General features: G+C 45.8%; 1 protein-coding gene across 1 annotated transcript; it reads left to right on the forward strand.

The window, feature by feature from the left end:
* The first annotated feature begins 6,269 nt into the window (after positions 1-6,269).
* Positions 6,270-7,859, forward strand: LOC101113761 (ribonuclease pancreatic). Its single transcript, XM_004010384.6, has 2 exons — positions 6,270-6,314; positions 7,048-7,859. The coding sequence occupies exon 2, from the start codon at positions 7,073-7,075 to the stop codon at positions 7,511-7,513; it is 441 nt and encodes a 146-aa protein (XP_004010433.1). The 5' UTR covers positions 6,270-6,314; positions 7,048-7,072; the 3' UTR covers positions 7,514-7,859.
* Positions 7,860-15,628: the final 7,769 nt, after the last annotated feature.

The following is a 15,628-nucleotide window of genomic DNA, read 5'->3' on the forward strand; positions in this document are numbered from 1 at the left end:
GGAGATCGTCATGAACACGGAGGCCTGGCGTGCTGCGATTCATGGGGTTGCAAACAGTCGGACACAACTGAGCAACTGAACTGAACTGAACTCAGTATGACACTCTCTAGGTCCATCCGTGTTGCTGCAAATGGCATTATTTCATTATTTTTAATGACTAAGAAATATTCCATTGTGTATACATACCACATCTTCTTTATCCATTCCTCTGTTGATGGACATTTAGGTTGCTTCCGTGTCTTGGTTATTGTAAACAGTGCTTCAGTGAACATTGGGGTGTATATATATTTTTGGATCATGTTTTCCTCTGGATATATGCCCTGGGGTGGGATTGCAGGGTCATATAGTAGCTCCAGACTTCTCTGGTAGATCAGATGGTAAAGAATCCACCTGCAATTTGGGAGACCTGGGTTTGATCCCTGGTTTGGGCAGATCCCCTGGAGGAGGGCATGGCAACCCACTCCAGTATTCTTGCCTGGAGAATCCCCATGGACAGAGGAGCCTGGTGAGTTACAGTCCATGGGGTTACAAAGAGTCAGACCCAATGGAGTGACTAAGCACAAGCACAAGCCTGGCAGCTCTATTAATGGTTTTTGATGGTTTCCATAACTTAATTAAAAGCTTAAGCATGGGAATTCCCTTGGTATTTTCAATGCAGGGGCCCAGGTTCAATCCCTAGTCGAGGAACTGGGATACCACAAGTAACTCCACATAGCCAAAGAACAAAACAAAACAAAAACAAAAACAAACAAGCAAATTAAAAAAAAAAATCCAAGGGTTTGTCCAGATTGCCATACACAAACAGGCAAAATGAAATCTTACTTTGGGATGCCTAGGGGGTAGCCTATTGAAGAACCTTATTTGGGTCACTGAAAGCCTGTTCATATTTCTGCAATTCTGAAATCTTCTTGTTGGACCAACTCCCTGAAATTCTTCTTGCGCTGGAAAAGTGAAACAAGAATGACTTTTCATGCAGCTATGCCCAACACCTTAGTGGGACTCCCCTGGCAAATACAAACCTTCCTGTTGGGCACCTTTAGGGCAGGCCCTGTAACTTATTTCTGTACTTCACTGAGGTTGAATGAATGAATGAGCAAATTCTAAATTGGTTACTGTGAGTAACCAATGAAGATCTGTAGAGTTGATATGAAGGTTATTTTAAACTGAAGATATTTGAGACCCAGCAGATGCAGAAAGAAGCTTTTTCTGAGCTTCCCTTTCAGAATAAAGGCAGAATCTTCTGATAGTAAAGCTGCTATACATCCCTTTAGGGGGGAGTTACACCCAGGAAGAAAACAGATCACTCACACTTGCATTAGACAAACATTAAAACAAATTATTTCCCATCCCATTTATTCCCATAAAAGCTCATTTATCTTTCCTTTTGAAAATCCATTCATTTCTTGTAGAGTCCCTGTTTGCTCCCCTCTGCCCCATTAAGCTGATGTAAAGTATAAACCTTTTCCCTAGCAGTTCAGGAGCCACGTCTACGTTCTTCCATATGCATATGTATAAACTTTGTCATTTCTCTTGTTAATCTTAAGTCATTTTGTCAGTTCATTCACAGGGTCCCTAACTGTACATAAATGAGTACAGGAAAAGTTTTCCTTCCAATACCCCTCAAGATGGTATGAGTACAATCTAAAGACTAAGAGACAAACAAAACCTGGGTGGTGAGTGAATTATGGAATCGGAAACTAAAAGCTCACACTTTACCACATCTTCTTTGGCCCTACTTCCCCTTCCAAATTTAAACACATTAGAAAAGAAGGTTTACTTTACCAAAGATTTCTTGGATTTCATGTGGCAAAACAATTTAAAATTTTTCCCTTAAAGAATTCTGGTGGTCCAGGGGTTAAGAATTCGACTGCCAGTGCAGAGGACGTGAATTCAATCCCTGGGCCAGGAAGAGCACACATGTCTGTGAGCAACTAGGCCCCTAAGCCACTACTGCTGAAGACCATGCACAGAGCCTGTGCTCCATCACAAGAGAAGCCACTGAAATGAGGAACCCCTGCACTGCAATGAAGAGTAGCCCCACTCACTGCAATTAGAGAAAGCCCTCACACAGCAATGAAGACCCAGGGTCGTAAAAAACTGTTTATTTATTTATTTATTTTATTTAAAATCTCTTTAAAAAAATATTCTGTCCTTTCCATCAAGTTTCCTCTCCTCTCTCTTCCTCCTACCTTTCCCTCCCCATGGATTTGAAACTTCCTGCTGTTTTCAGCTCTGGATTTCAGCAAAGCAAAAGCCAGGCAGTTATTGACTCCACCCCCTATAGAAAGCAATTTCAAGATTACCTAGTTTTATTTAAACAGATTCCTTGTGGGAGGTTTTAACTCCACTCTCTGTGAATAATAACAGGATTTCTAAGCACTGTCTGCATCTTACCTGGCCTGTGTACTCAGTAGCGCAATCTTGTCTGACTCTTTGTGACTCTATGACTGTAGCCTGCCAGGCTCCTCTGTCCATGGGATTTCCCAGGCAAGAATACTGAAGTGGGTTGCCATTTCCTCCCCTAGGGATCTTCCTGATCCAGGGACTACACATGTGTCTCCTATGTCTCCTGCACTGGCAGGCAGGTTCTTTACCACTGAGCTATCAGGGAACACTGCTTCTTACCTTATTTTGTCTTAAAAATAAGTCTAAGAGAAATATGTTATTATCACCCCATTTTAGAGATGAGAAAACTTTCCCAGTGCTTAAGGTGATAAACCAGGATTTGGACTTGTTACTGAGTCCAAGCTTGCTCTGTTCACCATATGATAGGATAATAAATCTGAGAGACTAGGTGTTGAGACACAGAATACAACTTTGTTAGGGAGTGTGTAATTTCCTTGGTTATGTCTCACTGCAGCAAAGATTTGAAGTGACAGACCAGTGTTACAGCTCGGTTACAGCTTAGTTTTATTCAGCAAGCAAAGGACAGTACACCCTCGAGGTGTGAGGGCAGGCAGACCCCAAAGGAGAGGCCTCAATCTGTCTTGGCTTCCTCCTTTCATTCATTTGTCTCCTCCCCGCTGAGCCTGCCCCATGTAAATTGGGCTGGCCAAGAAGGGGGTGTGTTTGTTTTTACCAGTTCTCACTCCAGTCCACAGGTTTTCTTTTGTTTCATTTTTATGAGCTTTTCCCGTTCTTTATCTTTTAGCCACCACCATTTTTAACTCCTTTTTCCTATTCTAACTACCTAACAACAAGAAGATGGCAGACTAACATCTCAAAATAACCATTTTGTTGGGGCCTGGATGCCAGGTTCTTTTATGGATCAGAGATGAGGGGTGAGGTGAGGAAACAAAGTTGAAAGTGAAAGTGTTGGTTGCTCAGTCATGTCTGACTCTTTGTGACCCCATAGACTATGGCCCACAAGGCTCTTCTGTCTGTGGAATTTTCCTGGCAAGAATACTGGAGTGGGTTGCTATTCCTTTCTCCAGGGGATCTTCCCTACACAGGGATGGAACCTGGGTCTCCCACATTGCTGGAAGATTCTTTACTGTCTGAGCCACCAGGGAAGCTAAAGTAGAAAGACCATTGATTTCTTGCAAATACCTTCTAGAATGGCAAGTCCCAGATGGGGATATGCGAGTTTCACTTCCATATAGACACGAGTGTTAAAGAACCCACCTGCCAATGCAAGAGACATAAGAGACACAGGTTCAGTCCTTGGGTTGGGAAGATCCCCTGGACAAAGGCATGGCAACCCACTCCAGTATTCTTGCCTGGAGAGTCCCATGGACAGAGGAGCCTGGTGGACTACAGTCCATAGGTCATAAAGAATTTGACGTGACTGAAGTGACTTAACACAGAGACACAGCCTTTTCACAGGTGGTGTGAAATGGAATATCTCCTGCCATATCAATAAGCAAGGATGCCACAGGTATGTGCAATTCCGGCCACCCCCTCTCCCCAAATATGAATTTCTGAGCCACCCCAGGCAAGCAGCAGGCAAGTGGCACCATTATCTACACAAGGAACTTAAGAATGTCACAGTCCTTCACAGGTGGGCAGGGCCAGGTTATCTTCCTGTGAGCTAAACAAAGGCACTTCAAAGGGTATGACTTCCCTGGTGGCTCAGACAGTAAAGCATCTGCCTACAATGCGAGAGACCTAGGTTCAATCCCTAGGTTGGGAGGATCTCCTGGAGAAGGAAATGGCAACCCACTCCAGTATTCTTGCCTGGAAAATCCCATGGATGGAGGAGCCTGGTAGACTACAGTCCATGGGGTCACAAAGAGTCGGAAATGACTGAGCGACTTCACTTTAGTTTAAGGGTGTGGGGGTGGGCAGGATTCTCTGAGGCAGGCCTTTATGTATGCTATAATAACAAAAGCAGCAAAAAAAACACAAGGATTAAAGTTACAGAAACAGATCCAGTCCAATATGGAGTCAAAATTAACCCTTCTTGGTTACAGACCGAGACAGTGTAAAGCTAGAACCTAGAGATATTTTGATAATTCATGCTCCAGAGGGAGTAAAATTATCCTCCATAACAAAGTAATAACTGTATATGTGTACATATATCTGAGTCGCTTTGCTGTACACCTAAAACTAACACAATATTGTAAATCAACTATACTTTAATGCAAGTAAAAAGTGAAGTCACTCAGTGGTGTCTGACTCTTTGCGACCCCATGGACTAGAGTCTACCAGACTCCTCCATCCATGAGATTTTCCAGGCAAGAATACTGGAGTGGGTTGCCATTTCCTTCTCCAGGGGATCTTCCGGACCCAGGGATTGAACCCAGGTCTCCTGCATTGTAGGCAGACACTTTATCATCTGAGCCACCAGGGAAGTCCATACTTTAAAAGTAAAGAAATAAAAACAAAATTGTCTCTCAGCAAATACAGGTTTCTTTCTGGGAGGAAATTCTACTGCTAAGAAATATGATGTTCTCTGTTTCTTCTCTAAAGGGGATTTTGCATTTGGCTTATCTCAAATTCCTCTCCTCCACTCTGGCCTATAGGAGGAGAGATCACTGTAGATAAGAACAGTCACACACTCTCTTTCAATGGCCCAGAAATGTAGATGAGGCCAGAACTGGGTGAGGTCACACAGAGGCTTCCTTTTCCTCCTCTGTATTCAGGTACTGTCATCTTGTCCAGATTCAGGGAGCCTTCCAGCTAGGGGCAGCTGGACACCTCTCATCTCCTCGCCACCCCCTTCCTCTCGCCACCTCTTCCCCTGCAGATGCTGATGGGAGTCATGAAATTCTGGCCAAAGCGGCTTCAGGATTCCCGGGGAGAGAGAAGACATCTCATGCCTTCCCCTTCCCATGATTACTTGTTATGTGACTTTTGCTAACCTCCTCATGCTTCCCAGGTGGTGCTAGTAGTAAAAGAACCCAACTGCCAGTGCAGGAGATATGAGACATGAGTTTGATCCCTGGGTTGGGAAGATACCCTGGAGGAGGGCATGGCAACCCATTCTAGTATTCTAGCCTGGAGAATCCCATGGACTGAGGAGCCTGGCAGGCTATAGCCCATAGGGTTGCAAAGTGAAAAGTGAAGCGAAAGTCATTCAGTCATGTTTGACTCTTTGTGACCCTGGAATTCTCCAGGCCAGAATACTGGAGTGGATAGTATTTCCCTTCTCCAGGCATCTTCCCAACCCAGGTCTCCCACATTGCAGGTAGATTCTTTACCAGCTGAGCCACAAGGGAAGCCCAAGAATACTGGAGTGGGTACCTATCACTTCTCCAGAGGATCTTCCTGACCCAGGAATTGAACCGGGGTCTCTTGCATTACAGGTGGATTCTTTACCAACTGAGCTATCAGGGTCACAAAGAGTCAGATACAACTGAAGTGACTTAGGACACATGCATAGGCTATTTAGTGTGGAACACGGACTTGGTTGGAGCTTGAGCATCAGTGCTATCGTGGCTTTCTCTGCTGCTTTATAGAGAGAAAAGTTCTTATCGGCAAAGGCTCACTATCCCCAGCAGCCCCCCAAAGAGGGTGTGCGTGCATGCTCAATTGTGTCTGGACTGTAGCCTGCCAGGCTTCTCTGTCGATGGACTTTCCTAGGCAAGATCTGGAGTGGGTTGGTATTTCCTTCTCCAAAGGATCTTCCCACCTCAGGACAGAACCGGAGTCTGCTGATAAGCAGGCGGATGGCTTACTACTGGGCCAGGTGCCCTGGGCAATTCCCCAACCTTTCCTCACATAACCTTGTTTCCTGTGGAATGAGACCAAGATGCTCCTCCCACCCTTCTTGGAAGCCAAGCCCCCTTTCACTGGTATAAGGTCCACACCTCTGGAAGAGGAGGATTGCAGAAACTGCCTTCTCACTCTCAGACATCAAACTACAGACCCAGGTAAGCAGCCCAAGAAGTGGTCTCAGGAGCTGCTTCTGCCTGAGGGTTTGAGAGGGAGGACCCAGGGTGAGTGAGACTAGCCTGAGAATCGGGCTGGGCAGACAGGGGCAGCGAGCAGAGTTGGGGTCAGGAATGGAGCATGCAACTGCAGAGCCCACGGGGTTGGAGGAGAAGCCTCCAGGTTGGGGGAGGCTTGACTCTCTTGTAGGAATATAATGGTGTCCTTCATGGTGTGGGGTCAGACACAGGATAGGGACTGAGTTTCCCTTGTGCTAGAGGACAACAGGGCTCTGTCAACTGTGGTCTGGATGAATACTGGTGGTTATTTTGGGGGTACAACTTGGGTTATTCAAAATCTGACTTATTTATTTAGTGGTTTATTCAAAAGGATCCCCTAATGAGCTGCATGAGTGCTGGGTACAAAAGTATTTTAATTTCCAAATATATTTCATATCAAAAGACTTTCTGTAGTCAAAGACAGGACTGATAGGATTTTAGAACATTTTAGGGGTCACCACCCAAAGGGGAGGACGACACCTCTGTAGGGAGTGGGAGTCAAATGTTTGTGGGAAGAGTATACGTGAGTGTCTCCTTACCTAGAAAAGCTGTTAGGAACAGGGACATCTTTCTGGTCGACCGGCAGGGAGACTGTAAGCCAGGGAGGCTGCAGGTGGGAGCTGGGGTTCTCTTTCTAAGGTGATGCTTTTCCTCCTCTGCCCTTTTTCCCTGGCAGGTTTCTCCAGGGGAGAGCGGTCATCATGGCTCTGAAGTTCCTGGTCCTGTTGTCACTGTTGGTCCTGGTCGGGGTCCAGCCCTCCCTGGGCAAGGAATCTGCAGCCGCCAAGTTTGAGCGGCAGCACATGGATTCCAGCACTTCCTCTGCCAGCAGCTCCAACTACTGCAACCAGATGATGAAGAGCCGGAACCTGACCCAAGATCGATGCAAGCCAGTGAACACCTTTGTGCATGAGTCCCTGGCCGATGTCCAGGCCGTGTGCTCCCAGAAAAATGTTGCCTGCAAGAATGGGCAGACCAATTGCTACCAGAGCTACTCCACCATGAGCATCACAGACTGCCGCGAGACCGGCAGCTCCAAGTACCCCAACTGTGCCTACAAGACCACCCAGGCAGAGAAACACATCATAGTGGCTTGTGAGGGGAACCCATACGTGCCAGTCCACTTCGATGCTTCAGTGTAGGTCTCCATCTGAGGCCAGAGCAGCAAGATGCACCGCTTCACCACAAAGGCACCTGCCTCTCCCCCCCGCCCCCCACCACCCCCCTGTGTTTCCTTGCCCTGGGGGCAATAGCTCAAGTTAGTTAGGGCTCTTATCCCTGTGCACCTTACCAGAAACACACATACAGGATTCCCTGGCATGAGGGCAATAACTCAAGCTAGTTGAGTCTTCTATCCAACCCACACTTGTTCCCCTGGCCTGCGTCTTGCCCCTGATGGTTTGGGGGGTGAGGAGTGGGTTGTGAGAAGGGACCTGTGTTAACCAAATCACTGCTTCTTTCAATAAAACATGCTTGCAACCACCTGAATTCCTGATGCTATCCTCACCTGGGTATTTTTTGTGTGATTGCTCTCTTGCCAGGGGTGAGAAGCGTGAATCTGGTTATCTGTGGTGAGAGGGGAATGGAATCCTTAAATGCCACCTCTTTTGACTTTTGGTTTTTACTGCCCTAAGATAATTCCTCTCCTTGTAGTTTCCTTGACACCCAGTATAAACGTGTGGGCGATTTTAGGATCTATAGTCTGGGACACTGTCATGCTGGGTGAGCTGACAAGAGGGTGAAGCTCTCATACAAAAATCTCTGGCACAGAAGGAAAGAGCTTGTGACCCAGGGGGAGACCCTGTTTGGCCTCAGGAGCAGAGGAAGACTATGAAATTTTGACCTAAGATTTCCATTTTCCTTTTTTTGAGGGAGCTATTACTAAATCAAAAAGATGGTCGTCTCTTACTTGCAAACATGGACTCCTTCATTCAGAAGCTGGAAAGGACCTCAGGGATCACCAAATGTGGGGAGGATTTCAAATAAGTAGATTTCAGCTTGTGGACCAACTCTAATTAGAAGTGCCTGCCTAGAATGTGTACAAAAATGCCTAAACAGTGATATGATGGAACAGTGGTCTCTACCAAAGGCTCCACGGAGGTGAGTGTATATGTGCCACCCACTGACCATACTTACCTAAAGAAAGCCCTGCCTTTTACAGAGGGAAACCTAAATCTTAGAAAGGTTAAGTGACCTGGCTCCTGGGGGCTGCTAGTTACTGTCAGATTGAGATCAAACCCTGGGTGTCCTGGCCTTCCTGTCATTGCCCTTTCTGCTACTGGAGTCTCCTCAAGGTGAAATCCCCCAGTCTCCCTCCTTCACTGAGAGCTGTGGAGTTGCAGCTTTCCCTGCCTGAGCTGCTGGGGGCTCTCACAGGTTCCCAGTGCACTTGGCTGCGAGCCTGCTCCCTTCTCAACAACCCTTTATTATATCCATTGAAAAGATTAGACTCGGCTTTTGTCACCGCTTAATCATTTCATCTGACTTCCTGTTTATGCTTGCATCTGGCTCTAGACAAGGTCATAGAACTAGAGAAAGATCCTTCTGCCAACCAGTTTGAGCAGTTCTGTCATCACGTGTACTACATTTATAAATGGTGGAGTTGATCATGTGTTTTTAGGTAAAATGAATGCTTAACCTTGGGGTCTCTGGGGGATAAGGGCAGATAGCTGATTCAGTGGCAGTAGGGATCTCACTCCTTACAGAGAGGATGGAGGAGGAAATAAAAAGGAGACTTTGTTTCTAGATCTGTTTTCTTTAGATAGAATTTTTCTTAAGTTCTTCTATTGTTTCCAAAACAGCAGTTCCTCTTTTTCCCTCCTCCTAGAGCTGAGAGAAGACTTTAGTGGAGGTTCGAACATTCACTTGGAGATTTGCTGCATCTATTCTGCACGGTCACCAGCTCTGACTACTGCTTCCCTGCAGGTTCTGGGCCAGTGGACCATGTGAGCCTCCATCTGGGGAATAAAGTGATAGGTGGTAACAGATGGTCTGGGTGCAGCCCTGCACAGCCAGGGAAACAGAAGGTGTGGGTGGGGATGGGTTGGGAAGTGCTCTGAACAGGACACCGAAAGGGAAGAGATCAAGTCTTGTCCTAGAGACATCAGGCAGAGTCAAGGAGAAACAGCAGTTGTTGGGAGACAAATCCGAGATCTCTTTGTGGGGGACCTCCCTGGCAGTCATCAGTTAAGACTCCAGGCTTCTGCTGCAGGAGCCTAGATTCTATCCCTGGTCTAGGAACTAAGATCCCGCATGCCAGGTGGTGCAGCCAAAGAAAAAGGTTTCCCTTCTGTGGGGGAGTCTTGCTACCCCATAAATAAAGGGGTACAAACCTCTTCCAGAAGACTAAGCCAGGCAGATTAATCTGAAAACTGAGGTGTTAACATGTGAAGATGGATGGGTATCTACATCATGACAGAAATGACCATATTTAGTGATTCTTCTAAGAAAAGTTAAGTTAGTTAAGTCGCTCAGTCATGTCCAACTCTTTTGGGTCCCCGTGGACTGTAGCCCACCAGGCTCCTCCGTCCATGGGATTCTCCAGGCAAGAGTACTGGAGTGGGTTGCCATTTCCTTCTCCAGGGGATCTTCCTGACCCAGGGATCGAACCCAGGTCTCCTGCATTAGAGGCAGACGCTTTAACCTCTGAGAAGGATAGTGTTAATTTTCGGAAGATTCTTCAAACCAAACAAGCTCCATGAGTTCTGCATTCTTGGTGCACAGGTAAAATGCCTCCCAGCACACTCCTTGCTCCTGCAGTCTTACCTGTACCGACAGAACCACAGTGTCTTCTGCCTCTTTCCACAGGCTGATTTTCTCCTGCCTCTCTCTGTGGTAAATTTCCCTTCAATTCCAGCAGCCAATAGTCTTCCAGCCTGAAACAGATCAGTCAGCCACACCTTAACTGAGTCCTTCAATGAATGGAGTACAGGACCAGCACGTCAGGTTCTTTCTTTCCAAGCGCTGTCTCGTCAGTATTTTGCACTTGAAAACGAAAGGCGGCTCCCAGTCCCCACTCTTGCCTCCTTAGCCTGATTCAGCCTTCCCACTCTTCGCAGAGCAAGTGGGAGCACTAGGGGGTGCTCATCTTCCTGTCTGTGATGAAAGGCACTTCAGTACTGGTTTGGGGAATTGATCACGAATGTGAGACAGCCCTCCATGGGCATGATTCGTGATGCATGGTGGAGGTCCTGGAGAAGGTACAGAATGAGAGTGAACTTCCTGTGGCCTAGACCGTGACACTCCTGCAAGCACTCAGAACTGTCCCAGGAGCTACTTCTGGGGGACAAATCGCAAGCACGTCTGCAAAGCATTCAGTAAATTCCCACGTACTTTGGGTTTCTCTGTGGCTGTAACAAGTGTAGGTAGGATAGTTTCATCTCACTTCCTCAGTGCCTTTGAAATTTATTCAAGTTGTTGTGTGAATCAATGGTTCATTTCTTTTTATTGCTGTGGATGTTCCACAGCTTATTTATCCATTCACCTGTTGGACATTTGCACTGTTTCCATTCTGGGTGATTATGAAGATAGCTGCTTTGAACATCGAAGTACATATTTCTGTGTGAATTGGTGGAAGAATAAACACATCAATCAATGGGACAGCATAGAGAGACCAGAGACATACCCACACAAATACAGTCAAATGATTTTTTAACATTTATCTTTGGCTGTGCTGGGTCTTTACGACTGCGTGCAGGTGAGTGGAAGCCACTCTCTGTCTAGTTGCAGTGTGAGGGCTCCCAGCTGCAGGGCTTCTCTTGTTACAGACCGCTGGCTCTAAGGTGCCGGCCCTCAGTAGCTGCAGCACTCGGGTCCAGCAGTTGCAGCTCACAGGCTATAAAGCAGGGGCTCAGTAGTTGCAGCTCATAGGCTATAAAGCAGGGGCTCAGTAGTTGCGGCACACAGGCTATAAAGCAGGGGCTCAGCAGTTGCGGCTCACAGGCTATAAAGCAGGGGCTCAGTAGTTGTGGCGCATAGGCAGCAGCTTGTAAAGAAACATGTTGAGGAAAGAACTGATTTTTTAAAAAATATCCCGTGTTATATTAATTTTCGAAGGAATTGCAAGACTACATGGAGACTGTAAAAACAGTAAGTACTGGGCACCATACTACTGAGTTTAGGTAAAATACTAGGCTTGCCATAGAGGCTGCCCACCAATCCTGAAAGCCCAAGAAAAGAAGATGGGATTCTGGAAAATCAGAGCTCTATTTCTTGCGAGAAAAAAAACAAAACAAAACAGATGTTTCTCCTACTCCTGAGTGACCTGATTTTGTTATAAACCTCCAGGTAGTCAACAGAACCCGGGGAACTAGGCACGCAAGTGTGCCATCATTTCTGATCTTATTTTCTCATCCTATTTTACCTCTAAGGCTCGTCTATACTTCCTGATACCACATTATAATCCCCTCTGTCTTTCTTCTAATCTCCTGTGCCTTCTTCATTGCCTGTACTGTCCCAGCTTCAAGGTTTCCACCTACCCAAGGTCTGACTGAGAGCAGATCCGTGTGGTAGGTCTAGAACTTAGAAGCTGCTGTCTGTGAAATCCCCCAAACCACTGGTAGACACCACAAAACAGTTGTCCTAAGAGTAGGGAACAGGTTAAATTTATGCATTGTATCCTCACTTCAGAAAAGCTGTCAAACTGCATTTAAAGACCTAAACATAAGGATGCCTTAACAGATACAACTTGGTGACTAACCATCTCCACCATCGCTCAGTTCCTTGGGATGCTTACGAAACTTCTTTTTATAATCTCTTTTACAGCTTGAATTGTGTTCTCCCCAAATTTATATGTTTAAAGCCCTACCTTGTTGAAAATGTGAGATGCATTTGAAGTGAAGCGCTTTAAAGAAGTGAATAAATTAAAATGAGCCCTTAGGTGGGCCCTAATCGAGTGTGACTGGTGTCCTTATAATAAGAGGAAATTTGAACACAGAGAGCCACCATGGGTGCCAGACTGCTGTGGCAAGTCACTGTGGTGGGGTGGGGAGAGCAAGACAGGAAGTTGACAGCTGGTGAGAAAGGGGGCTATTTGAGGATTTTTTTAAAGAGGGCTAAAAAAACTTTCCTTGAAGCTTGTAATCATCCAAAAGGAAGATGGAACTACTTTTATGATATACCAGGAATTTCATTAAACCTCTTTTATACGTATGCTTGCGTCTGCATTAGGTCATTCGGATCTTGAAACTGTTGTAGCCACGTGTTCCAGGAAACACACTCACTCAGAAGGACAATGCAGATAGTGGAGTGCAGTCGATTACACCGGCGGGCCCAAGGCAGAGTCTCCTCTTAGCCAAGGACCCCAACCAGTTTTTGTGGAAACCTTATATACCCTAAGTGTACTTGCTCAGACCCACCTCCCCTAATTCCTTGAAACTAGTCGGGACAAGGTAAAAGAAAGATACAATCAAAGTTAACCCATGATTCGTGTGTCACAAGACTAGATAAACAGTGGATATTTATCAAAAGGCCTGTGGTTGTATCCCGATAAACATAATGGAATTTACCACTTTGTTCTGTTACAGAGATAATTCTCATATTCTTTTAGGCAATTTCAAGTACAAGTCCTGAGGCTCTTTTATCCGGGGGGTAGGGGAGGGCGTCTGGTTTCCCATTGGTATGCCATTTCTATAGACACCAGGCACAAAGTTCAGAGTCCACTGGGAGGGTGACCATGAGTGTAGCGTAATGTTCGCAGCCTGGCCTAAGACGGAGTCCAGCTCTGTCTGTTTCCTCCTTCAAAACCACTCCAAGAACTAGTAATAATCACTTTCTGTTAAACATTCCAGTTTTCTTGTTTTTCTCCACTTAGCTTAAAGATACTATTGACTGGGTCTTTTTCACATTTCTGTACCTGGTGATTTTCAGGGTGTCAGACAGAGTGGAGTTTGGTAGATTCTATAAATGAAAGTAAGTAGACATAATATCTTATCTTAGTGTCGACTTAAAAATTAGCCACAGCCTGAAAGTAGAGAGTGTTTTACTTGATGCGAATGTTTAGGACCCCTAGCCTGGGAGACAGCATCTCAGTAGCCCTGAGAGACTGCTTGGAGGAGGCAGGAGAGGGAGTCAGGCTATACACAAGTTTGCAACAAAGCAGACAGGCAGTCGGAACATCAAAGATGATTGTTAAATAAGGAAAAGCAGATATCAAGTTAAGGGGTTTAGTGTTCTATGTGTGGGAGGGCTTCCAAGGTGGCGCTAGTGGTAAAGAACCTGCCTGCCAATGACGTTAAGATGTAAGAGACCTGGGTTTGATCTCAGGGTCTGGAAGATCCCTGGAGAAGTAAATGGCAACCCACTCCAGTATTCTTGCCTACAGAATCCAAAGGACAGAGGAGCCTAGCGGGCTGCAGTCTATAGGGTTGCACAGAGTCGAACATGACTTAGCAGCAGCAGCAACCTACGTATGTATGCAAGATTCTGAGATTATTGAAGTCATTCCTTGCATATGCATCTCAGTTATCTGGGGCCAATATCCTGCATTTTTACAGAAATGTTCTCTTCTTGAATTCCCTTAGATCACACTGGAGGGCTATAATCACTGATAACTATGACATCCTTAAGTTCCTCATGTAGGGAGTGGTGCTGCTTGTTGGCATGACTCATAAATTCACATTTAGGGGCCGGAATCTCAGATAGCTGTGGCACTTCTTGCCCACCACATGGCAGGAAATATTTGATTTCATGTTAGTAAATGAGGCGTTGATTATCTGCACAGGTAAGTAACTTCCACAGGTAGTAAATGTTTGTGCTGAAATTGTTTTTTAAATTTTTATTTTGAAACAATTTCAGATGTACAGAATGGCTGCAAAAATGATACAAAGAATACCTGTATACCACTTGTCTATGTTCTCGAAGCAGTAACATCTTTCCTATTTGCTTTACTGTTGTTTAGTTGCTAACTTGTGTCCAGCGCTTTTGAGACCCCATAGACTGTAGCCCGCCAGCCTCCTCTGTCAGTGGGATTTCCCAGGCAGGAATACTGGAGTGAGTTGCCTTTTCCTTCTCCAGGGGATCTTCCCAACCCAGGGATTGAACTTGCGTCTCCTGCATTGGCAGGCGCTTTAGCTTTACCACTGAGCCACCAGGGAGCCTCATTTGCTGTATTAGTCACATATTTATGTACAGATATACAATTTTTTCTGAATGTTTGAGAATAAGTTATGGACTTGTTGCCCTTTTTCCTAGGAACACTATACATTTCCTAAAAACAAGAACATTCTTTTTACAAGGGTTGAATATAAGTATACTTATCAAAATCAGGAAATTTGCACTGAAACTATACTATTATCTAACCTGCAGACTATATTCAACTTTCATCAACTGCTATCTTTAACAAAAGAAAAAAAAATTTGGTCCTGGAACCAGGCTTGGCCCTGGGATGCCACTAGAGACATGGACTCTAAAACCCCTCAGGGCTTCCTGTCTTTTGAGGCTCATATCTTTGTGGGGCTCCCATATGTACATGTGTAACTAACATTGTTGTTTTCTTCTGCTAATCTGTCTTTTTATTACAGAGGGATCTAGGCCAAGAACCTAGAAGGGTTTGTGGAAAATTATTTTTTCTCCCTTACTCCTAAGACCTAAATTCTTAATCCCAGTCCTTCAGTTTCTAAATCAAATACCTATTCCAGGACACAGCTTCCGCTCAAACAAGGGTGTGGGCAGGTCAGACTCACCAGTGACAGACTGAATGGGCCCTCCCAGAGGACCTGGTCCAGGGCCTGTCCGTCACAGCACTTCCTCCTCACAGCACTTCTGCCTCTGGCACCCATGCATCCTCTGCCGGGGGCATCCTGTACTGAAGGCTGTTGGAGCCTCCCTGGACCCTGCCTCCCAGCTGCCAGGAGCAGCGCAGCACCGACTGCGACCACCAGGAACGCCTCCAGACACGGCTTCCTCCTGCTCCACGACGGCCACGTCCTTCATGATGGGTGATTAGGAAATAAGACACACAAGTCGAAAACGAGGTACAGATGTCATTAGGGTGAACCGCACGCACTTTCTCTTACCAAGCGCTGGAAGCCGAGGTACAAAGGGAAAGAAATCCTATGACACATGATATCATAGCAGGAACTGCGGCAAAAGATCAGGCACCCGCCGGAGTGAGCAGTGTGTCAGGAGCCAGAGTCTAAAGGGTATGATGAGTCTGACCCCTCAAAGGGACAGCTGAATGAATGTCACAACTCCCTTAGGCTGATTAAACCTCTTGTTACAGTAAACAAAGATGTATATGATTGAAAAAGAAAAAATCT

The sequence above is a fragment of the Ovis aries genome, chromosome 7, assembly GCF_016772045.2.
Source record: "Ovis aries strain OAR_USU_Benz2616 breed Rambouillet chromosome 7, ARS-UI_Ramb_v3.0, whole genome shotgun sequence".
NCBI classification, from domain to species: Eukaryota; Metazoa; Chordata; class Mammalia; order Artiodactyla; family Bovidae; genus Ovis; species Ovis aries.